Source organism: Hypanus sabinus, chromosome 5 (assembly GCF_030144855.1).
Source record: "Hypanus sabinus isolate sHypSab1 chromosome 5, sHypSab1.hap1, whole genome shotgun sequence".
Lineage (NCBI taxonomy): Eukaryota > Metazoa > Chordata > Chondrichthyes > Myliobatiformes > Dasyatidae > Hypanus > Hypanus sabinus.
In genome coordinates, this window is record NC_082710.1 from 27415894 (window position 1) to 27442350 (window position 26457).

General features: G+C 38.4%; 1 protein-coding gene across 2 annotated transcripts in view; it reads left to right on the forward strand.

Moving 5' to 3' along the window:
• The window catches only part of dmxl1 (Dmx-like 1), a 228373-nt gene that overhangs the window by 113008 nt on the left and 88908 nt on the right, over positions 1–26457 (forward strand). For both annotated transcript variants that reach the window (XM_059969631.1, XM_059969630.1), the window contains exons 17-23: positions 1717–1926; positions 4499–6217; positions 8769–8879; positions 10803–10972; positions 19742–19839; positions 21238–21403; positions 24753–25023. In XM_059969631.1, coding sequence (XP_059825614.1) covers positions 1717–1926; positions 4499–6217; positions 8769–8879; positions 10803–10972; positions 19742–19839; positions 21238–21403; positions 24753–25023 — 2745 coding nt within the window. The remainder of the gene's footprint in view (positions 1–1716; positions 1927–4498; positions 6218–8768; positions 8880–10802; positions 10973–19741; positions 19840–21237; positions 21404–24752; positions 25024–26457) is intronic.

Below are 26457 nucleotides of genomic sequence, written 5' to 3' on the forward strand. Positions count from 1 at the left end.
GTTGTCTTGGAATTTTTTTAGCACCGGGTTCCCCATGAACATTCGGTGTGCTAAACAGGTTCAGAGTCAGCGCTCCAGGCCAGTAGTGACGGCACTTCCCCCCGGCCGCCCAAGGCCAACCAGTGATCCCTAGCGTGAGGATATCACTGCGATAAGTCGCCTGATGACTTCGCGTGGGTTCAAGTTCAACAGTGGGCTGACAGGGAATGAGGAAAAGTGCAGCTGACTCATATCGTTTCCTGGCAGCCCGGTGCTTGGGGACCAGTGAATTACACTGTGTAGTGCAGGAGAGCTATACGCATGCGCACTGGACAGAAAGGACGGAACTAAAACCCCGCAACCTGGAAACAATCTCTCAACAGTGTTTGTGTATTTATTTTTCATTTTTTGTCGGGATCAACTGGGAAGGTCTCAAAGATCGACTAGTCGATCGCGATACATGGGTTGGCAACCACTAATCTAGTGTATGCGTAGACATCAGCCTGCACTGGGATCATAGCCCTTCATAGCCCTCCATAGCCCTACCATCTGTGCAACTATCCAAACTTAAACATTGAAATTGAGCGCAAGTGCACTGCTTGCACTGGTACCTCATTCCACACTCTAATGACCCCCTAAGTGAAGAAGTTTCCCCTCATGTTCCCCTTAAATTTTTCACCGTTCATTTTTAATTCATGACCTCTGGTTGTAGACCCACCCAACCTCAATGGAAAATGTCTGCATACATATAGATGTTCCCTATCTATACCTCATAATTTTGCATATCTCTATCAAATCTCCCCTCAAACTTCTGTGTTCCAAGGAATAAAGTCCTAACCTATGTGATTTTCCATATAACACAGGTCTTCCAAACCCTGCAAAATCCTTGTAAATTTTCTCTATACTCTTACAACCTTATTTACTCTTACCTGCAGGTTGGTGACTGAAACTGCACCCAAATAGGCTCACCTATGTCTTATGCAACTTCAAGATAACATCCTGTACCCAGTACTTTGATTTATGAAAGCCATTGTTTCAAAAGCTTTCTTTATGACCCTATCAACCTGTGACACCACCTTCAATGAATTATGGACTTGTATCCCCAGATATATTTGTTCTACCGCACTGCCTCACTGTGTAAGCCCTACCCTGGTTGCTCCTTGCATGTGTCTGCATTAAATTCCGTATGCCATTTTTCAGCCCATTCTTCCACCTGGTGAAAATCCCACTGAAAACCATGATAGTCTTCCTTGCTGTCCGCTGTTTGACCGGGTCTGATGCTCATACTCTTCCATTCCCATACTTAACCTATTAAGGATGCATAGATAAAATCTTCTTGGACATCTGACTCCCAAGTGCAGTGTAGTAAGATGCATTCTTAAGGGTCTGCCTTGGGACAGCACTTGACAGAAGCTGGGGCTTGGGGCAGAACCAAGAGTGGCTTTAGTATGAATGATGTTCAACTGAGGTTCCCATAAGAAATGGTCCAATGTGTAGAATCTGTCTTGAATATAAAGAAGTAATTGGCAAAAATGTATTTCACACACCAAGTCATTCATGCCATGGACTATGTATTCTCTAACTTATTACTATATGAAAATTCTTTACGTGGAACAACTTTTTCTGATATAATATGTACAATACAAAAGCATTTTTTGACAACATAGCAAAGTATGTAAATTGATTATGATATTTACAGCATTGCCAGTAGAATTTAACTAATCAATTTTGTTTTAGATCACTCCACTGAGAATTCTTTGGTACCTCCAGAGGAACAGAATGGGTGTTCTTCTGAAAAATTGTATTCTCCTTTCTTCAAAAAATACCAGGCTTGTAAAGCAAATTTACAGAGTGCCAGTCGACTAGCTGTCATCTCAACGAGAGTTTATAGCCAAGAATTATCTCTGCCTGAAGGTGTTGAAATTATCAGGGCCACTCCCTCCGCAGGTTAGTTTGTACTCAGTTGTTAAAATAAAATATAGTGCTTTAAATTTATTTACAGTATTTTGCCACCTGACTGTCATGGAAATGTATTTTAAGTATGCATATTCAAATACCACATTAGATATGTTTCATATCATGTGCATCTGAAATAAAGGTAGACAGAGCTGAATACCACCAAACTGCTGTACAGAAAAGGAACCTGGATTAGTGAAATGGGTCTTTGTCTCTCTTACCAGATGCATTCTTCCTTCAGTGCTTTTTCTTTTATAAATGATATCCACATTCTTTCTTTCCTTCAAAAAGAATGAAAGAGCATTATCATTTCATGACTGACATTCATCCCTTGGAAGACACCCTAAAAACACCCTATCTTGATGTTGTCACATTGCTTTTTGTGAAACGCACACAAAATGCTGGTGCAACGCAGCAGGTCAGGCAGCATCTATAGGGAGAAGCGCTGTCGACTTTTTGGGCTGAGACCCTTCGTCCTGACAAAGGGTCTCGGCCCGTAACATCAACAGCGCTTCTCCCTATAGATGCTGCCTGACCTGCTGCGTTCCACTAGCATTTTGTGTGTGTTGCTTGAATTTCCAGAGGCTGCAGATTTCCTCGTGTTTGCTTTTTATGATATTGTTATGTATAGATTAGTTGTATTGGCACATTGCATCGATAACTTCAGAAATACAGGATTGGTTATGAAGCTTCTTGGGAAAATGTTGTTCCAAAATTTTATTTTAAATGTGGATTTTGTTTTTCATTTTTAATTATTTCCCATAGATTCACAGAAACCACAAAATGAGTAAAGCTAAGAAAAAGTACGATTTAAATAGCCCATTAAAGATTTAAGGCAATTGGTAACATTTTATCTTTGTTGATTAAATTCATGTTTTACACTAACTAAGGGAAAATTGTCATTTTTCCAAAGCTGAATAAAATATTCCCTGGAGTTAAAAAGTTAAGAGTTGCACCAATGCATACACAGAGAATGTGGCATTTCTTTTAGCATGGTGATTTCATTTTACAGTCTATCAGGTTTTATTTCCCAAGAGTTTTCCATCTTATTTACCCACAAGATATCTGAAACAGGACCAGCAAGTTTAAGTACATATTGTAAACCTAAAAGACCTCTGTTATTTGTTCTAAGTACTTTCATTATATTATCTCACACTTTTAAATGAATACCAGTTAGATATGTATCCAGTCAAACTGGAAGTTGAAAGGTGATATGTACCTCCAAATGCAGTTGCTGCCCACTTAAGAGATGTGCTTTGGAAACTGAGAAGCAGATTTTAAGGCCCTCCTTCCCACTATCCCCCCCAGTGAACCAACAGCTCCAGTACAGATCGTACCACCATGAGGAAAAAATTATGTGGAGTACATTTCCACAGAGATTGTAACATGAGATTGAGTGGGAAATGGGGTTTTTGTGTTTAAAATCTGGGTCTTTGTTGATCTGTATGGATGAGTGTTAATGTATTTGTTGACTCAATCCACATACTGTTTTTAAAGCCTGTTGTCTCATTGTGACCCTACAATTAACTAATTATCTAATGCTGAAGTACTTCAGTAGGTTTCAACAGGTTCATTTTATGTCAGAGAAATGTATACTATATACATCCTGAAATTCTTTTTCTTCGCAAACATCCATGAAAACAGGAGTGCCCCAAAGAATGAATGACAGTTAAATGTGAGAACCCCAAAGCCCCCTCCAGCTCCCCTCTCCCATGCACAAGCAGCAGCAAAGCAATGACCCCCCCCACCAGCAAAATAACATTGGCAGCCCCCACCGAGCACTCAAGCGTGCAGCGAAGCATCAGTAAAGACACATAGTTGCAGTACTTCAAAGACTACTCGTTCACCTTGTAAATTGACATATCACAGGCTCCATCTCCCTAATAAGGGGAAGAGAGATATCCCGATTTCACAATGAGAGAGGAGACATAACAAAACAGCTTGCCAATTTATGGTGTTAAAAGTCTGTTGCGTCGCTTTTTCTGAGCTCTGTGCCCAAAGAACTTGGGTCTCTGGGCACACAGCCAGCAGCCAGCTTGCTGCTTTCACTCTTCTGTCTCCCATGATGCACCAGGTGGCAACACCGGCCTCGAGTCCGCCCACCTCCAGAGCCACAGAAATCCAACACCTTGAAGGTGCACTAGTCTTCTACGCCGAGCCCATAGCATATCAAAAAGCGGCCAGTTGTGAGACCCCAAGAGTGGGTCCCACCTCTGCAAAGAACCAAAGTCAGCGTGTAACTCTAAGTCAAGGTCTTCAAAAGAACATTGAAAAGGAAAAAAAACAAGAGATATTAAAAATAGAGACAGAGATGTTTCCAAAGATGCCAGCAAAAGAGTCACGGTTAGGCATCATCGTCCTCTAAGCTCTGCCCTACTTAAACTGTCCCACAAATTTATTTATAATTATGATTGGAAATTGATAAGCAAAGTATAATTTCTGAGGTGTATTCTGATCAGATTTTTAATATTCAACGCTGCCTAACTTGGAATGGTCTTGTGCTACTAAACTTAAAACGCTGTTTATTTACTTCACTAATTTTCATTTTTTCTCCATATTGCAGGACACCTAAGTTCATCATCAGTTCATCCAGCATGTCTTGCTCCATATCTTTTGGCAACTTCCTGCACTGATGGAAAAGTCAGATTCTGGCGTTGTAGGGTATCAACTCCTCTGACATCTTCTGCAGCTGGGAATGGAATGGAGAATGAGCTAATCTATTCTTGGGAAGAATGGCCTCTGCTGATCGAAGAAGGACTTCAGAATAGCAGTGCCGTTACTGTACCAGGAAGACCTGTGGATATAAGCTGTTCGTACACAAGCCGGCTCGCAGTGGCTTACAAAAAAACAATGCCAGTTCATGAGCATTCCAATAAGCACTTCACAATGCATGTGGGTATATTTGAATGTGAATCAACTGGAGCCTCTCAATGGATTCATGAACAAACAATCCATTTGGATGACTTTAGTCATACAGGTGCAATGTTGGATCCAAGAATCAGCATAGATAGTAACCTGGTCCTTTATAATAAATATCGTTTGAATTTGACCAGTGATTATCAAATGACTTTTGACGCAAAACCTTTGGTTCACCTCGATTGGGTCTCTAAGGAGGATGGATCACATATATTAACAATAGGAATTGGATCTAAACTTCTAATGTATGGGCAAGTGTCTGGAATAATACAAAATCAAACAAAGAAAGAAGCACCAGCAGTTTTCTCTTTGTCTCTATGGGATAGTGCCAAAGAAGTATCTCAATCCAGATGGGTGCTTCTCCGAAGTCTGGATCTAGTTTCTTCAGTTGATGGATCATTGTCACTGCCAGTTTCTCTGTCTTGGGTACGTGATGGCATCCTAGTTGTGGGTATGGATTGCGAAATGCATGTTTATTCACAATGGCAACCTCCTGACAAAATGGATTCAATGATAACTGTAGCTGAAAGTGCCAGCATTCCTTCAATGGTTAGTTTGGCGAAGTGTGCTAGTACTAACGGATCCAACCCAAACCTGTACAGGAAAAGCCTAGCAAGGTCAATGACAGGGCTAGCACAGAAATTTGGTGGAAAAAAGGTTCCATTTCTTTGGAATATTGAGATGGAGGACTCTGGCCTTTTTGAAGCATCTCATGATTTATCTCCCACTCTGCCACAGTATCATCCCTTGCAGCTTTTGGAGTTAATGGACTTGGGTAAAATCAGACGGGCCAAAGCCATATTGTCTCATTTAGTAAAATGTATTGCAGGAGAAGTAATCACTGTTAGCGATACTGAAACCAGCCATGAACGGCGACTGAGATCTTTGACAATTAGTGCAAGTGGCAGCACAGCAAGAGATCCCTTGACCTCAAATAAGGGTGAAAATCCTGACTACACAGAAATAGACTCTATACCTCCTCTTCCTTTATGCGCACTTTTAGCTGCTGATGAAGATATTTCTCATACTACCTTTGAAAAGCCAAGCAAACATGCAAATTTTGCCAAGAAAAATGAAAGGGTTTCAACAGGAAACAACTATGATGAACTTTTTGCGACATCAAATATTGGTGCAGATGATCTTAATAGTTTTGATGATGATGAAAGCAATAAGCTAAAAGTTATTGACCTCTCCCAGTACAGTCTTACCTACTTTGGTCCTGAGCATGCTCGAGTGCTATCTAGTCATTTGCTTCATTCCAGTCTGCCTGGTCTTACCAGTATGGAACAGATGTTTTTGATGGCATTAGCAGACACTGTGGCCACTATCAGCACTGACATAGGAGAAAGCAGAGAGAGAACCCAAGGTAAATTTATAGCTTTATTTATATTTAAAACCATCATGTAAAATAGGATTTGTAATTCATTTTGTTTATTCAACTATCTATTGGATCAATTTAAAGACAAGTTGGCCAATTTTGAGGAAGATATGTATACTTCTCTTTTAGAATTTGCTTTATTTGCCAGGCAGGCATTTTAATGAATGCATTGTAATTCCTTTTTGGACCAAGACTGCAACCCATGCATTTCCTTCAGAGCGTGCAGAAAATCAGTATATCAAAAAGGAGTTATGTTAACCAAATTATGGTGCAACATAATTTAGCAAAATTTGTATGGTAGGGTCATTATTTTCCTAAGGAATAAAAAGATACCTAATTTGAAATGGAGCAATCATGCCTGTCACATGGGATATCGCATGTGCCTTGGCAATATCACATTGATGGGAAAAGATTAAAAATATTGATAAATTGAAAGGAAAATTATAGTTACTTGCAGTTCTTTATATGAACTATCTTATTTAACTTATGAATTTTCTATTCCAGTAATGCCGTTATCTTACATTTTGAAAAAATCACATTGTGACATTGCATTTTTGGATTGTTCTAAATATTTAAAGCAATTCAAGCACTTCAAATCAGTGTTGTTATGCTAATACGAGCATTTGATTTAGGGCTAATATTATTTCAAACATGCTTTTGCATGCTACTTGTATTCATTAAATTTAAATACTTCCTGATGCTATTTCTGTTAAACTATTTATTGGAGACTGGAAAGCAATAATGAATAAATGAGGTTCTTTTATTAGTGGGTTGAGTTCAGAGAATCCATTGGACCTTTTACTAAGTATAGGTTGACTTGATTAGAGTTTTTAGGTATTATGCAATTCTTTAATTAGATGGAAGCAGGAATACAAAATGAGCAAATTGTATCTGAGAGCAACAATCATCTCATTAGTGGATGTCTGAGAAACTACAGTATACAGAATTCATTGCTGAAAATAAAAAGGAATAAATTGCTTATTTAATATATTATTGCTATAGGTTTTAAGATATATTAATTATAAAGTAAGATTAATTCATCTTGGGTCTTAAAAATGTAATTCATCTGTAATTACCAGACAATACATTGATTATGTGACAGTTTAGTAACTCACAGGCAGCAGGAAAGATTTAGAAGTTCTGTTGCAGCTTTCAGTGCTAATAGGACTGAGAGAGTTCAAAGAAAGTGGGTGCTCATGAATGGAATCGAGAAATGGCTTAATCGTTGCATTGAATGTTTGGTTATTTGGTAGTTAATGAGAACCTCTATTGAACCAGGCACCTAACAATCTGAAATTTCAGTATTGAAGTTCTTACTTTAACAATTATACTAGTAACTGCTGGTCAGTTAATTGAACATTGTGATCCATTATGTTGGCCACTGCTTGCAAGTTCCCACTATATACGCTCAGTGGCCACTTTCAGACACAGTTGTGGACCCTGGTGTGATCTGCTCCTGTCCCCCATCCACTTCAAGGTTCAGGGTGTTGTGAGTTCAGAGATGCTCTTCTGCACACCATTGTTATACACATAGTTACTTGAGTTACTGTTGTTTTCCAGACAGCCTGGCCATTCTCTGACCTTTCTCATTAACAAAGCCTTTTCACCCACAGAACTGCCACTTACTGGATTTTTTTTTTGTTTTTCACAGCATTCTCTGTAAACTCTAGAGACTGTTGTGTGTGAAAATCCCAGGAGATTAGAAGTTTCTGAGACACTCAAACCACCCTGTCTGCCACTAACACTCATTCCACAGTTAGTCACTTGGATCATATTTTTTCCCCATTTGATGTTTGGTCTGAGTTTGGCCATGTTTACATGCTTTTATGCATTGAGTTACTGCTGCATGATTGACTGATTAAATATTTGCATTAATGAGCAGGTGTACATAATGAAATGCTTATCCTTGAAACATTGTCAAATTATGAATCTTGTACAATGAATTATGCTTCAGCAGAGTAATGACCTTTTGCAATTGTCCTAGCTGCTATTGTATTTAACAATTAAACATAAAACTCAATTACAGAGATTCATTGAAATATATTTTAAAAGGATTTTCTTTGTCAAATTGAAAATAAGGGTTTGAAGTGTAGGAAAATAGATTTGGGAAAAGGGTAAGACAACAGGATTAGATCTGAATTATATGTATTTTTAAGAAACTGTAAAAGTGCAACAGATAGAATCATGTTTTTTTTCCACTTCCTCTCAAAAGTAATGTAATTGTTCATGGCTATTCTGACTGGGCCAGCAGTTATTGTCCATCTATACTTGCCCAATAATCAATGGCTTGCTCTGCCAATTCAAAGAGTGATTGAAGTCACCTATTTGGATTTGTAGTTACCAGTAGGCCACAATAAGTAATTGACAGATTTCCTTCCTTGAACGGCATCAGTCAGGACTTCCTTGAACTTGACAGTACAGCAGATTTTATGGTCAGGATTACTGTTAGTGGTTATTTTTTTTAATTCCAGCAATGTTTCAGTTCTTGAAAATTAAAATGATCAAAATGCAAAGAAAATGCATTATTTATATTTTGTAGGTGGTGAGACACTTGATGAATGTGGATTAAGATTTCTTTTAGCCATGAGGCTACATACATTCCTATTGACATCACTACCTCCTGTTTATCGAGCACAACTTCTTCGACAAGGTAAATCCAATGCATCCCAACTAAAGGGGTAATCAGAGGCATGAATTCTGTATAACTGAAGCTTTAACATATAGAAAGCTATTGCTACCTTTAGCTGTTCTTTGTTCTGGTACCTTATAGGAATTTGTACCCTGTTTGCTTTTGTAATGAATAGACTTCCTTCCATGAGGAATAAATGGATTTTCAAAAATCTTATTTGAAAATGGTTAAATACAGCAACAGTGACAGCAAAGCTATCAGTATTTACGGCCATTGTGAAACGGACAGCAACTTAAGGATTTTTATACATGTGCCCTGTAGTACAGGAACCCCACAGTTGTCACGATTGGTTTAGACATGTCTCTGGGCTGTGTTATTTGCAACCTTGTCCACGATAATTATAGAAATGCCACAATGAAATTGATACGAGTTTAAGGTTTTTACTTGTACTTCCACAGTGCAGTGCCCTCCAAATGTCTTTTAGATTATTTCAAAAGTTTATATTTTCTTTTTATGGGATCTGGCCTTTTTCAAAAATGTAGTTAATTTCGTGAAGGTAGTCACATTATTTGTTTTGCGCAAGGAGTTCCAAGTTTTAGAACATGCAGCAAAGGAGTTTGTTGTTTTTCCTAGGCAAGATAGTGGGAAATTAGAGGTAAATTTGCAGTGACATTTCTATATATGAGCAGCTCATGTTTCATTGCACACAATGTCGTTTTTATTCTTGGCAAACTACCTGGCTGTTTTATAAAAAAAATTGCATGGGTATGCATATTTGTGTGCATATGTCTGTGTTGACGTTTCTTAGTGCAATCAATCCAAAATTTAATAGATTGCTTTTCAATGGTGAGCAAATTTTCAGATTTAACATTTATTATAATGTTTTTTTTTCAAAGTTAAGATTTTATTAACTCCTCATTGTTATGCTGTATGTGAGAATTCTCAGTGTAATTTGTTGTTTGGTAAACTTGATGCCAGAGCAGTTGGGTTGCATTGATTCATTTGAACTAATGCCTTGCACTACCCCATATCAGAAAAGAGAAAGCTAGAAGATATTTGTATATCAATGGTTAGCATTATTGCTTTACTACTGATGTCACTAAGGACCAGTTTTCCTTTTGTCAAGTAGAAGCCAGTGTTATGATTGAAGTGGAATAGTTTGATTGAAAAAGAAGAGTTATTTCTAGAATGTGGTTCTTCAGCTTGAATCTTTTTGGATCCAGTTACCTTTATTGTATCTGAAGCTGTCAGAAGAGTCCAAATCATGAAAGACAGACTTCTGTGAAAGGCAGGATGAATCAACAGTCAGCACTTCTGCCTGATTAAAGCTCAGTCTTGTCTTTTGCATCTGTGTTTGGTTCCTCCTTCACTTAGAACAGAGGTGTTTGTAGAGTTATTCCCAAGATGATTTAAAAAAAAAACAACCACATGGGTATGGCGTTTCATGCATCTGAAAGTGAGTAAGTATAGCGAATATCCTTCCCTCAAGTTGGTTTTACTCCAATAATATTTAATCTTTTTCAAAATTCTTGTAAGTACAATGATCAATTAATTTTTCAGCTGGAGTACCAACCCAGTACAGGTGTTCCCCCCCCCCCCCCCTTTACAAAGGTAGAGCATTCCTGTGAAGCCTTTCTTAAGCCAAAATGGCGTAAAGTGAAGTAAAGCGAAGAACCATTAATTTATATGGTAAAAATTTTCGGTAAAAGCAAAAATCCTCTTTGTAATGTAAAAACAGGTTACTAATGTCGGTCTTTTGTAAAAGTGAAGCGACGTAAAGCAAACATTCGTAAAGCGGGGGACACCTGTAGTTAGTTGCTTGTACAGTACTGTTGCTTTGGATTTCCAGCATTTGCAGGCTTTCCCGTGTTTATCATTATGTTGCCATACCTTTTAAGTTTATATAGGGCATCATGTTTAAATGGGTATAATTGTTTATTATAGGTTTGTCTACCTGTCACTTTGCCTGGGCCTTTCATTCAGAAGCAGAGGAGGAGCTGCTAAATATGATTCCTGCAATGCAAAGAGGAGATCCCCACTGGTCAGAGCTCAGATCCATGGGAGTAGGGTGGTGGGTTCGCAGCACAGTCATTCTACGCAGGTGTATAGAAAAGGTAACACTCGCTGTTTTATTTTGGAATGTTTATTAATAAACAGAGTGCAATAACCTTAGCTGTATGATATTGCAACTGGCATATTTATCATTGACTTTGAGTTTTATTTTGGAATGTTTATTAATAAACAGAGTGCAATAACCTTAGCTGTATGATATTGCAACTGGCATATTTATCATTGACTTTGAGTTTTCATGTTGGCCAGCAACACTTGTAAGCTCCACAACTGTTCATCTGCTACATTGATGACTGCATTGGCGCTGTTTCATGCACTCATGCTGAGCTCATCAATTTTATCAACTCCACCCTTACCCCTCCCAACTTCCACCTTGTCCTTAAATTCACTTGGTCCATTTCTGACACCTCCCTCCCCTTTCTTGATCTCTCCGTCTCCATCTGTGGAGACAAACTGTTGACGGTTAATAGCCTACAGTTATCTTCATTATACCCTGTGTCCTATAAAAATGCTATTCCCTTTTCTTATTCTTTCATCTCCTCTGCATTTGTTCCTAAGATGCAGTTTTCCTTTCCAGGACATCAAAGAGGTCCTCCTCCTAAGAACAGGGCACCATTGATGCTGTCCACCTGCATCTGCTCCATTTCTAGGATAAAGGCACTCATCCCCTATCTCTCCACCGCTTGAACACCCAGAGTTGTTCTTATCTACTACCCTGTGAGCCTCCACATCCTATACATCATTCTCCACAACTTTAGCCATCTCCCAAAGGATCCTTCCACCTACCATCTTTGCCTCACCCCCCACACTTTTTGCGGGGATCGGTCCCTTTGTGGTTTCCTTGTCCATTTGTCTCTCCCCACTAATCTCCCTCCCTGCATTTATCCCTGCAAACAAACAAAGTGCCACACCTGTCCATTCACCTCCTCCCACACTTCTATTCAGTGCCACAAACTTCCATTCTAGTTGAAGAAACACCTCACCTTCGAATCTGCTGGGGTCATCTTTTGTGTCTGGTGCTCCCAAAGTGACCTCCTCTACATTGGTAAGTCCCGTTGTAAATTGGGGGACTGCTTCTTTGAGCACCTCCACTCCATCCGCCAAAAGCAGTACTCCCCGGTGACCAAAGATTTTAATTCCGATTCCAACTCTGACATGTCAGTCCATAGCCACTTCTTGTGCCACAAGAGGCCACCCACAGGGTGGAGGAGCAACACCTTAAGATGAAGCAACACTCAGGTTGGAGGAACACCTTACATTCCGTCTGGATAGCCTCCAACCTGATGGCACGAACATTGATTTCTCTAACTTCTGTTAATGCTCCTCCTCCCCTTCTTACCCCATCCCTGCTTTATTTACTTCCACCCCCCTTTCTTTTCTCTCTCTGCCCATCACCCTCTGGTGCTCCCCCCCCCCCCCCCTTGTTTTCTCCTTAGGCCTCCTGCCCCATAATTCTTTCCCTTCTTCAGCTCTGTATCCCTTTTGCCAATCACCTTTCCAGCTCTTAGCTTAACCCTACCCCCTTTTTCACCTATCATTTTGGATTTCCCCCTCCCCCTCCTACTTTCAAATCTCTTACTATCTTTTCTTACAATTAGTCCTGACAAAGGGTCTCGGCTGGAAATGTCGACAGTGCTTCTTCCTGTAGATGCTGCCTAGCCTGCTGCGTTCCACAAGCATTTTATAACCATATAATAATTGTAGCATGGAAACAGGCCATCTCAGCCCTTCTGAACGCTTACTCTCACCTAGTTCCACCGACCTGCTCTTAACCCATAACCCTCCATTCCTTTCCTGTCCATATACCTATCCAATGTTTTTTATAAATGACAATATCGAACCTGCCTCTAGCGCTTCTGCTGGAAGCTCGTTCCACACAGCTACCACTCTCTGAGTAAAGAAGCTCCCCCTTGTGTTAACCCTAAACTTTTGCCCCTTAACTCTCAACTCATGTCCTTTTGTTTGAATCTCCCCTACTCTCAATGGAAAAAGCCCATCCATGTCAACTCTATCTATCCCCCTCATAATTTTAAATATGTCTATCAAGTCCCCCCTCAGCCTTCTACGCTCCAAAGAATAAAAACCTAACTTGTTCAACCTTTCTCTATAACTTAGGTGCTGAAACCCAGATAACATTCTAGTAAATCTCCTCTGCACTCTCTCTATTTTGTTGACATCTTTCCTATAATTCGGTGACCAGAACTGTACAGAATACTCCAAATTCGGCCTCACCAATGCCTTGTACAATTTTAACATTACATCCCAACTCCTATACTCAATGCTGTGATTTCTAAAGGCCAGCATACCAAAAGCTTTCTTCACCACCCTATCCACATGAGATTCCACCTTCAGGGAACTATGCACCATTATTCCTAGATCACTGTGTTCTACTGCATTCCTCAATGCCCTACCATTTATGATGTACGCCCTATTTTGATTAGTCCTACCAAAATGTATCACACTTATCAGCATTAAACTCCATCTTTCAGCCCACTCTTCTAACTGGCCTAAATCTCTCTCCAAGCTTTGAAAACCTACTTCATTATCCACAATGCCACCTATCTTAGTATCATCTGCATACTTACTAATCAAATTTACCACCCCATCATCCAGATCATTAATGCATATGACAAACAACATTGGACCCAGTACAGATCCCTGAGGCACAGCACTATTCACCGGCCTCCAACCTGACAAACAGTTATCCACCGCTGCTCTCTGGCATGTCCCATCCAGCCACTGTTGAATCCATTTTACTACTTCAATATTAATACCTAACAATTGAACCTTCCTAACTAACCTTCCAAGTGAAACCTTGAAAAAGGCCTTACTGAAGTCCATATAGACAACATCCACTGCTTTACCCTTGTCAACTTTCCTAGTAACCTCTTCAAAAAGTCATTAAGATTTATCAAACATGACCTTCCACGGACAAATCCATGTTGACTGTTCCTAATCAGACCCTGTCTATCCAGATATTTATCTATATCATCCCTAAGAATACTTCCCATTAATTTACCCACTACTGACGTCAAACTTACTGGCCGATAATTGCTAAGTTTACTGTTAGAGCCCTTTTTAAACAATGGAACACATGAACAATACGCCAATCTTCCGGCACCATCCCCATTTCTAATGACTTTTAAAATATTTCTGTCAGAGCCCCTGCTATTTCTACACTAACTTCCTTCAAGGTCCTAGGGAATATCCTGTCAGGATCTGGAGACTTATCCACTTTTATATTCCTTAAAAGCTCCAGTACTTCCTCTTCTTTAATTATCATAGTTTACATAACTGCCCTGCTTGTTTCCCTTACCTTACACAATTTAATATCCTTCTTAGTGAATACCGAAGAAAAGAAATTGTTCAAAATCTCCCCCATCTCTTTTGGCTCCACACATAGCTATCTACTCTGATTCTCTAAGGGACCAATTTTATCCCTCACTATCCTTTTGCTATTAATATAACTGTAGAAACCCTTTGGATTTATTTTCACCTTACTTGCCAAAGCAACCTTGTATCTTTTAGCTTTTCTAATTTCTTTCTTAAGATTCTTCTTACATTCTTTATATTCCTCGAGCACCTCATTTACTCCATGCTGCCTACATTTATTGTAGATATCGCTCTTTTTCCAAACCAAGTTTCCATTATCCCTTGAAAACCATGGCTCTCCCAAACTTTTAACTTTTCAACCTAACAGGAATATAAAGATTCTGTACCCTCAAAATTTCACCTTTAAATGACCTCCATTTCTCTATTACATCCTTACCATAAAACAAATTGTCCCAATCCACTCCTTCTAAATCCTTTCGCATCTCTTCAAAGTTAGACTTTCTTCAATCAAAAATCTCAACCCTGGGTCCAGTCCTATCCTTCTCCATAATTATATTGAAACTAATGGCATTGTGATCACTGGACCCGAAGTGCTCCCCAACACTTACCTCTGTCACCTGATCTATCTCATTCCCTAACGGGATCCAACCCTGCCCCTTCTCTAGTTGGTACCTCTGTATTTTCTTTCTCAATCTTTTTATTATTGTTATTAATATCAACAAAATAAAATTAATACAAAGATAATGGGATTACAAACATACACATTGAGACTAAACATGAAAGAATACATAAGCAATGATTACAGTATAAATGAGTATTCCCAAATCAAGAACGATACAATATACAAATAAACAAGGCAAACCTAGGTATATCATAGTATATATTAAAAAAAAACAGAAAAAAGAAAAAGGAAAAAAAAAATGCAGAAGAAAACTAATCTAATAATCTAATAACTAATAAAGAAAAAAAACAAAAAAAGAGAAAAAGAAAAAATGGGGAAAAAAAGGGCTGTTTATAATATCTCACAAAAATACAAAATCATCAGTGTCGTCAACTCCGATCCTCTCAACATAAATAAAATCGAAACTGGAAAAACAAATAGGCTTGGAACAGGGTCATATTACATCATATGAAAATATTGAATGGTTTCCATATCTTTTCAAATTTAATAGAAGTATCAAATACAACACTTCTAATTTTTTCTAAATTTAGACATAACTTAGTTTGAGAAAGCCAGTGAAATACGGTAGGATTAATTTCTTTCCAATTCAACAAAATAGATCTTCTAGCCATTAATGTAAGAAATGCAATCATTCGACAAGCGGAAGAGGATAAATGGAGTGAGTCCATCATTGGTAAACCAAAAATTGCAGTAATAGGATGTGTTTGTAAATCAATGTTCAATACAGCAGAAATAATATCAAAAATATCTTTATAATATTTTTTTCAAAAGATAATCTGTCCACGTATATATGCTTTAAAAGTGTCCCAAAGTGTTCTGCAAGAAATATCATCCGTGGAATTAGTTGAAAAGAAGAAATCGATCTGTTCCTTCATAAATTTAATAAAATCCAGATCTTGCAGTAAGGTAGAATCAAATCGCCATTGTCTAGCGCTAGAAGCTGTATCCGTAAATTTAATAGAAAGTTTTAATGGAGCATGGTCAGAGATGGCTATAATATCATAATTACAACCAATTACTGATGGAATAAAACAAGAGTCAATAAAAAAAAATCAATTCTCAAGTAGGAATGATAAACATGTGAAAAAAATGAAAACTCTTTGTCCTTAGAATGCCGAAATCTCCAAATATCAAAAATTCCATTATCAATCAAAAAAGAGTTAATACAAGTGGCCGACTTATTAGGTAAAGTCTGAGTAGATATAGATTTGTCCATCAAAGGATTTAAACAACAATTAAAGTCACCTCCCATTATTAACTTATATTCATTTAGATTAGGTAGAGAAGTAAATAAGGACTTAAAAAAATCGGGACAATCCACATTTGGAGCATAAACATTAACCATAGTTAATGTAAAAAAAAGTAAGCCAGTAATTAACAAAAATCTACCATTCGGATCCGAAAAGATATCATGTTGGACAAATGCAATAGAGGAGTCAATAAAAATTGAAACTCCCTTTACTTTGGCATTCGAATTCGAATGATACTGTTGACCCCTCCAAAACCTAAAAAAATGATAATTGTCCTCTTTCCTCACATGAGTTTCTTGTGCAAAAATAATATGAGCATTAAGTCTTTGGAATACTTTGAAAATCTTTTTCTGTTTAATCGGATGGTTTAAGCCATTAGTATTCCAAGAGACAAAATTAATGGTCTGAGCCATATTTCTGAAATCAACCCTTTGGTATATAAAGGGTTAACCAACTTACAAACTCATGCACCTGGAAGAGGAACAAAAATAAGGAGCGGACCCGGAAGTGACGACATCACGGACATTTTTGTAGTTTAAAATCAGCCCAAATGAAAAAACTAAAAAAAACTGATAAAAGAAACATAAGAAATAGAAAAAGACCTCCCACCCCCCCACCCAAGAGGAAGAAAACAAGTCTACCCCAGTCAGGGATAGGCTGGGAAAAAGAAAAGATGAAACTAAATCTACCCCCATATCAGCAGAAGCCAACTCCGTATATAAAGGATAAAAAAAAGATCCACCCAAACTCTAAAGAAATAATAATCACTATACAAAGACCAAACCACTTAATATAATTGGTAGTAAAAAAAACCAAAAAGAGTATAATCACTAGTAACTTATAAATCAGGTTAAAACCCGAACAAACTAAAAAAAATTTAAACTATGATAAGAGATGCATTATAGGAAGAAGACGAGAGAAAATAAAATGGCGAAATCAAAAAAAAAGCCAAAAATATTTTAGAGAAGAAACCGCCATCTTAGTAAAAGAAAATTCACCTTTGAAGGATTAATAATAATAACCAAAGATAAAGTACAGTGGTTGAAGTAAGTTAAATAAAATGATTAGCATGTCAAGAAAAAAAAACCTTTAACTAGAGTATAAAATATAGAGTAAACCTACACCAATAGCCAGAAACAAAATCTGGTTTTGGAAATAAAAACCATCTTGCACGATCAAAATCACTCATTTATTTGGAATGAGTTCTCCGTAGCAGTAGGGAAGTTCTTATCCAGAAAGCTTCTTGCTTCAGATGTAGAAAGGATAACTCGCCTTGGTGCACTCAGAGGCGATATTCTGAACTTCGCTGGGTATAAGAGCGCGGGTTTTAAATTTTTCTCACAATATTCAGACATCAGAGGTTTAAAAAGAAGCCTTGCCTTCATTACTTCTGGACTAAAGTCTTCTACCAAACGAAAATTGTGATCTTGAAATTTGACCATCCCTGCACGCTGAGCCACACGAATAAGTTGCTCTTTAACATGCACATAGTGAAATCGGACAGTTACAACCGGTGGTTTAGCTGAAGCACTTGGTGATCGACGCATAATTCTGTGAGCACGATTGAGTAACAGAGGACTGTCTGGGAATACAGAAGGGAACGCATCCTTTAAAAGTTGAGCAAAGTACTTCGAGGGGTCCCCTTGTTCAATACCTTCGGGGAGACCAAGTATGCGTAGGTTCTGTCTTCTGGACCAATTCTCAAAGTGGACACTCTTGGCATTAAGTGTTTCCACCTGTTTAATCGTCAAAAGTAAGTTCTGCTCCAATTTTTCAATGATCAAATCTCGCTTCTGAGCATCTTCTTGCAGAGTTGCGATTAGAACTTGCTGCTGGTTAACTACTGAGTCCGTCTTATCCATATAATCTTGAAAAGCCTTTATATCTTGTTTAAAAATTTGTCGTTGTTCTTCAAATTTTAGTGAGCCATGTCAGTCACAGTACATACTGTCGTACACCTCAGGAACAATGAATCGGGCCCGTTGAGATGAAAACATATGCACTCGATAGCCTGCATGAGAAGAGGGAGTTCTCCATGTGCAGAAAATCCAATTGATTCACCACATTTACCATTGATTCCAAGTAGAGGAAGTCTTTGGTGGTCCGTGGAGGAGGAATTGGATGAGCGGAGACGATGAGCAAAGGAAAGATTGTCTGGGGTGTCAGAGTTGGCATGTGGGGGGGGGGGTGAATTGTGGAAATATATTTGGGAAAGGATGTTGGTAGTCGTTATTGGAGTGAGGAATGAAGACAAAAATGGGAGTAGGGTAAGGGTTGAAGTAGAGGATGTGTCTGAGAATAAGGAAATAGAAATGTAATGGATAGCAGGGAAGGATGGGAGAAGAATGAAAAGTAGGAGCGGGATGTACAATAGGCATAGTTGGGAATGGGGATCATAGGATTGATGGAGCTGGGATGAGAAGAGGAGCTAGATGAGGCGGCATGGGAAAGGAGGTGAGCCTGGACATGGAGATGGGTTGAGGGCATTCAGATCTGAAGGAGTTGGAGCCAGAAGAGAGTATGAGAAGGGGATGGGATAAGTGCTTAGAGGTACAGGTCATTGTGGCAATTGCGTGTTGAGTGCTAACCTAATCCACTGGCTGGAGAGAGTAGTTAGTGAAGAAAACCAGAGGGCCTGAACCATTTGGCACAACTTATTTCTTCACTCCTCATGTGCTCTTTGTCTCCTCACGTGCTTTCTGCACTCCAAAACATTAACAACAATGAATTGAAGCTCTCATATTCACATGTAAATTGTTCCCTATTCTTTATGATTATGTTCAGATCACCCATAAGAACATCTATCTGAGGGATTGTATTATTTGGTTTGACAAGCTGTGCAATTCTAGTTTGTATAATTTTCTCTTTTTAGTGTCAAATGCTCTTTGTAATTATTAGACATCAATGCCTTCTCTATATCCCTAATGTGACTTTCTCTTTAGAGCTGAGAAAGGAAACTCACCTGAAAATCATTCCGTCTCCAGTACTCACTCCAGGAATTTTCATTATTAGATTAAATCGGATGAAACGTTTTCCCATAAAACAAAAGGCTGGTCTCTCAGAAGTTTGAAGCCTATTTTGAATGTCAGTTTCCTTCAACTACATCAGCTATAGTACAATTCCATTTAACAGAAATTTTGTGGATAATCTTAAGATCTTTTTCTGGAGAGAATCTTTTTTTTGGTGAATACAAGCAGTGCAGCTTTTCCCATCTTTGTATACACATAGTAAGTAAAATAGAATTGTTTTCTTTGTGAAAATGGTTCAAAATTATCCAGTTACATTTTGCACAATTATTTAGGAAATTGAAAGTGAATATTTCACTGAGTTCACAGCTTGAGATGAAAAGAAAAGAGTGGGTTGAATACTCTGGAATAAAAATGCCCAATAATTTAATAATTGTGGTATAAATCTTACTTTGTTGGGCAGTAATAATAATAATTCATTAATTTTGTTGTCCTTAAAGCTTTTAATTAGTTTTCCAAGATAAAAGTGAGTTTTCATATTTTTAAATGCACTAATGGGGAATTTGTTCTCAATAAATCTAGGTTGCCAAAGCTGCATTCCAAAGAAATAATGATCCTTTAGATGCTGCTATATTTTATCTTGCAATGAAGAAAAAGGCTGTACTTTGGGGTCTATTCAGGTTTGACAAACTATAATATTTTGCTCATTATGACATCTGTATCTCCTCCCTATCAAACCTCATGCTAGTTTGACTTTTGTCATTGTTAGAAGTAACTAATTATTGTTTGTCCTGTACAGTAGTGGTTGCCAACTCTTCGATTGTGATGGACTAGTCAAACTTTGAGACTTTCCCAGTAGATCCTGAAATAAAAAGAAAATAATACACAAAGACTGTTGAGAGATTGTTTCTGGGATGCGGGATTTTAGTTCCTTTCTTTCTGCCCAGTGCACATGCATGTAGCTCCCCGCCACATGCTGGACCCCAACCACCGGGCAGCAAGGAAACAATGAGTCAGCTGTACCTTTCCTCATTCCCTGTCACGCTCACTGTTGAACTTGAACCCACGCGAGGTCATTACCCAAGCGCGTCAGGGATCACTTGTTGGCGATCTACTGAAACAAACTTTTGTTGGCTGATAGATCCTACAAGAGGGACGGACGCGTCCTGTCGCACTCCTCGCTCAGTTGGTCGGTCGCTCTATACAGACTGCAATTGCTGTGGCCCTGGTACGGGAACAGATGCACCTGGCCAAGGCAGCCGGCGGGTGGGAGGCTGGAGCTCGGGCCCGGAGGCTGTAATGAGGCAGTGAAGCCCTCAGACCTGCTTTGGTACCTTGAGTCCAAGCATACTGCACTTAAAGACAAACCCGCTGAGTTTTTTTCCAGTGGAAAAAACTTGAGCAAAAGGACAGCATCTAAATGATGAGAACCATATAAACTAAATTGCGGAATAGACTGGACATAAGGAACCTGCTTCGAGTATCACTGTATTCCCGTTGTGTTTAACATCCCCCTCCCCCACCCCGTCGGCCATTCCGCAAGAATATTGTTAATATTAAACAGGTCCGCGGTGCAAAAAAAGGATGGTGACCCCTGGTGTTCATACATTATTGCTACTTCCGGGTTGCAGGGTTTTACTTCCAGTCTTTTCTGCTCCGCATGCATGCGTGTAACTAATCGATTTGGAGTCGATCTTGCCTTTCACTGAGGCCGAGTTAGGAGATCTTGGGCTTCAAAAGGTTGGTGACCACTACTGTACAGTTTCTTCTGATAAACATTTTGTATTGATTCAAGTGCACTTAGGATTCTTGCAAGCAGACTGGTGGGATTGGTGAAGCTCTTTAAAAATAAAACTAATAAAAGCATCTTTAAGAGTAAATTTGAAGTTATTAATGCCCTTGTTTCATTTTGCAGAATGTTTGCTCTTGTCAGGTTAAATGTATTGGGGAAGTGGCATTTAAAAACTGCATTGATTTCTGAAAAGGGCTGATTATTACCAGTAGCCTGGATCCATTTAAATAAGAAAAAATATCCATTTAAGTGGTTTGAATGGAAACATGGTTTTTTTAATATGCAGGTCCCTTCAAGACAGGAAAATGACAGAGTTTTTTGGGAAAAATTTCTGTGATGATAGGTGGAGAAAGGCTGCATTGAAGAATGCCTTTGCATTACTAGGTAAACAACGATTTGAACAAGCTGCAGCATTTTTCCTTTTAGCTGGTTCCCTGAAGGATGCAATTGAGGTAAGATGATTATAAATTATTTTCATTGTTACCTAGAGAAAATAAAATGCCTATGTTTGAATGATCAAACGTTCAAATTTTTACCTTCAGCTCAATGTATTTTCTATTCCCAGCTGGTAGCAATGCCCATAGATGGTGAGTGGTGGTTTGCTTCTTGGATACAGAGGATACTTTAGCTCAGTCTAGTTCATTTCTCAAATGTATCCAAACTCTCCACTGGGAGCTAATAAATAACAAACAAGCATAAACTTTTTAAATTTAAAGTCAGGCTTTAGAATTGGGATTATCATAATCTCAGTTCATTATTATTGTTAACCTTTCATATTTGATAATGTGCAAATAATTTTCCATGAGTATTTTTAAAAATATTGCCAGTAGATTCTGAATAATGGTGGGTATTTAAGAAAATGGAGGCTGGCATTCAGAATTACTGATTTTCTGCTGCAACAGGTAAACTATACTCATTGGTTGTCTGCCTTCTGAATCTGCTCCTGCCCAGAAAGGATCAATGACTGCAAATTTCCGCTCTCTGTCAACTCAGACTTGCTTGATGAGACACAGATTTATTTGGTATACTTTTCAGCCTAAGAGCTGTTAAAATCTGCAGATGTTCATTTTTCTGCTGATATTTGACACTGTTGGTACATGACCTTTCAGATTGAAACTCCATCCAGTTGTTGTTTAGACAGCTGGTTAAGCTGTTCCCCCAGACATCCTGGCTGTCAAAACTCAAGAGATTGAATGTACAAGTGTCTGCAATGTTCATAACCATGCAAAAATGATTAAAATTTGAACATATCTAAAAATTTGTTTAAAAGAAATTTAAACTTTTTTTAAAAAAATAGTTCAATTAACTTAAATTAAGTGGATAAGTCAATGATTCATTCAGGAGAATGAGCTTGTTGAAAATGTTCGTAGATTTTCCACCTCTAGCAACATCAGAATCAGGTGGGAAATGGGTGTGGATCTGCTGAGTGAAAATGCCAGTGTTTCTGTGGAGGGATCTGGCTGTCATGTTTGTAGGAATTTTCAGAACAATACGCAACCAACCATTTTCTTACTTTTGAACTGAATTTATTGCTGTATGACAATCATAATGAATTTTACACTACAAAATGCTGACTTCAGCATATTTATGTGCATTCATTTGATTATGTCAAATAGATAATGATTTTCTTAACAGTTTTTAACATTCTGCAACAAATATATGAAATTCTCTGTCGTTCCAATGAATGCCTAAATCTTACTCCGCAGCATCTGCACTCTAGAACTTCGTTTTATTTGTAATAACTTGACCTCAGGATTACCTTGATCAGTAATTGATTACACAATCCTTTGTAGTTTTAGTCTCACCACGATATGTTTGTGACTGTAACAACAAACGGTCTGCTTAAGCTCAGTGTATTAAACAGCATCTGTAGGGGAGGGAAAGCAATTGTGACCATTTCAGGTCAAAACCCTGCACCGTTTTATTCAACCCATAGACAGTTGCTCTAGATTCCAGCATCTGCTACCTCTTGTATCCACGTAGTGACTGTTCTGTTCTGGTATTCTATCAATATAGTTAATCTACCCAATTAAAAACATAACGAAACTTGTACTGTCCAATATTACCTTTGTCCTCAGAAAAGAATTAAAATACAATTCTTGGGATTTATGTTCAAAAGTTCAAACTACATATATGGCCCTGAGATTCATCTTACCATGGGTATCCATAGAAAATACAAAGAAACACAATAGAATCAGTGAAAACCCACACACAACAGAGGCAACCAATATACAAAAGATGACAAACTGTCCAAATACATAAAGAAAAGAAAAATAAAAATAAAAAAGCAATTAATGTCATGAACATGAGTCCTTTGAAGTGAGTCATAAGTTATGGTATTAGTTCATTGTTGGGGTGTGTGATTTATCCTCACTGTTTATGAACGATGGCTGATGGGTAATAACTGTTCCTGAATCTGGTGGTGTGGGACTTGAGGCTCTGGTACCTCCCTTCTGATGGCAGCAGTGAGAAGAGAGCATGCCCTGGATGGTTTCAGGTCCTTGATGATGGATGCTGATTTCCTGTGACAGCGTTCCTTGTAAATGTACTCAGTGGTACAAAGCGCTTTACCTCTGATGGACTGGGCTGTATCCACTACTTTCTGTAGGGTTTTTTTCACCATTCAGGGGAACTGGTGTTCCCATACTAGGCCAAGATGTAAATAGTATATTCTCCACCACGCTTATATAGATGTTTGTCAATGTTTTGAATGACATGCCAAGTCTGCAACCAACTCCTAAGGAAGTAGAGGCACTGCCATGCCTTCGTTGTAATGGCAGTTATATGTGGGTCCAAGGACAGATCCTCAAGTGATAACACCAAGGAATTTAAAGTTGCTGGTTCTGTCCACCCCACTTCTGATATTGTGACAAAGACTGCTCATGGACCTCAAGTTTCCTCCTCCTGTATTCAGTAACAAGCTCTTTGGTTTTCTGATATTGAGTGAGAGCTTGTTGTGACACCTTTCAGCCAGATTCTCAATCTCCCTCATATGTTAATTCATTACCACCTTTGATTCGGCCAACCACAGTGACGTAGTCAGCGAACTTAAAATTGCTATTAAACCTGTGCTTAGCCTGACAGTTATAAGTATAAAGCAAATAGTGCAACCAGCCAAACACACACTCTTGTGGTGCACCTGTACTGATCTTGATTGTGGAGGAGATGTTGTTGTCAATCCAAACTGACTGTGTTCTATAAATGGGAAAACTGAGGATCCATTATACAAGCAAGTGTTGAACCACGTTCTTAGAGCTTATTGATTAGCTTTGAGAGGATGATAGTATTGAATGCAGGGCTGTCCAGATGTTTTAGGACTGAGTGGAGAGCTAATGAAATGGCATCTGCTGTTGACCTGTTGTGCAGGCAAATTAGAGTGGGTCCAAGTCGTGCCTCAGATAGGAGTTGATGTGCTTCATCACTACCTTCTCAAAGCACTTCATCACAATGGATTTAAATGCTACAGGACGATAGTCATTTAGGCAGGTTAACATGTTCTTCTTGGGAACCAATATAATTTAAGTCTGCTTGAAGCAGGTGTGTACCTCAGACTGTTGGAGCAAAAAGTTAATGTTATCATTGAACACACCAGCCAGTTGAACAGCACAGGTCTTAAGTAGTCAGCCAGGTACCCTGTCTGGGCTGGATGCTTTCCGTGAGTTCACCATCCTGAAGGATACTCTCACATTGGCCTCAGGAGACTGAATGACCATGTGCAATCGTAGAGTATCATAATCAAATGAAATTGCATTAAAATTGTGAAAATGTCACTCATCATGCTATTTCTGTTTTATTTGTAAGGTGTGTCTTGAAAGACTTCATGACGTTCAGTTAGCCCTCGTAATTGCACGATTGTTTGAATCAGAGTTTGAAGTGTCATCCACTTACAAGTCTATACTTATAGAAAGGATCCTGGGCTTTGATAAAAAGAACAAAGACTTTAATCCCTCTCTCAGAAATTCTGATCCCGTACTGAGAAGCATGGCTTATTGGATACTGGAAGATTACACCAACTCTCTGAATACTCTGTTGGAAGAAGGAACAAGAGAAAATGATTCCAATGGAGCAACAGGTAATAAAATGATAATAAAATAATAAAATTGAGAAAATATGTATTGCAGAGTTTTCTGTTTTTGTTCTTTTGCACATGAAATTTTGTGTAAGACGTTCAACAAGATAGTTCAGTTAACTCTTGCGAAAAAGTTTTGAATAAATGGCTTGTTGAGTATGGGACAGGACACGAAGGTTTTTATATGTCATTAGGCCTATGACACTAGAATGATTAGTCTGTTGATGCTGATATGTTATTGTAAATTTAATATTATTTTACAATGATAGTTTAATTCTTTTGTTAAGGTATCTAACATCGTTTTTGGACTGATTGAATCAGAGTAAGAGATAGAAGATGTTTTATAGTAGGTTAATATCACTCAACTGCTATTTATACACAAATATAATACTACATGTGTCAAGCAGTGATACTTCATTCTAGATTATTCTGTGCCAGTCTTCCTACTGCAATCATTACACCACCCCCCCCCCCCCACCCCCAAACATCCATGCACCCTGCGGGATGTATAGGGCTTTAATCACTGTTCCTCTGCACCTTGGAGTCTTGCAGTGTGAGTTGGGCAAAGTTCAGGTCTTGGGTAATACACCAAAGAGGTCCCACCCTGAAATATCCCTGTCAGTGTTAGACAAGTTGTTTGCTAGCAGGAGCCTTTACTTTGGCTGTGTTTGATTTCAGTCATTTTTAAACATATGACACATTGGAAAAGGTTCCTTAAGGTTGTTATAGCCAGTGATGGGATAAGTTCCTACTCCTATTAAATGCTCCCAACGGCATGCACATCAAATCCCTCAGTAAATCCCATGACTTGTTTCACACCGCACATACAAAGATTCAGAATGTACATCAGTGTTAAGGGTGAATGGTAGTCATTTTGTTCAGTATCATGGTAGGATCTTGTCCATATTTTTATAGAAAATAGAAATTGCAGTAGATCATTCAGCATTTTCTTTCTGCTCTGCCACTGTGTGATCATGGTTGATCACCAAATTGAGTGCCTTATTTCTTCTTGTTCCTTGCATCCTTTGACCATTTTACTTCTAGCCACTTTTCCTTAGAATGTTTCTTGGTCTGGGATTCCCCTTTGTATGAGATCCCCTCTCACTGGCAAACATAATTATTTATCCAATCATGCCCTTAGTTCTTTCCAGTCCTTCCCCTTCTCTGCAACTTACAATATGCCTGTTTCCTAACTTTTTCTAGTATTAATGGAAGGCCATTGACTTGAAAATTTATTTTTATTTTTCTCTACATGGGTACTGCCTGGCCTAAAGAGAATTTCTGGAATTTTCTGTTTCTGTATCAGATTACCAGCGTCTGCAAACGTTTTCATTTAAATGTCAATGAGTATTGATTATGTTGAATTGATTTAAAATGGTAGACTTTGCATTAAATTCTGATTAAAAACTAATGAAAATCTCTTTGCAATTTCTCTTT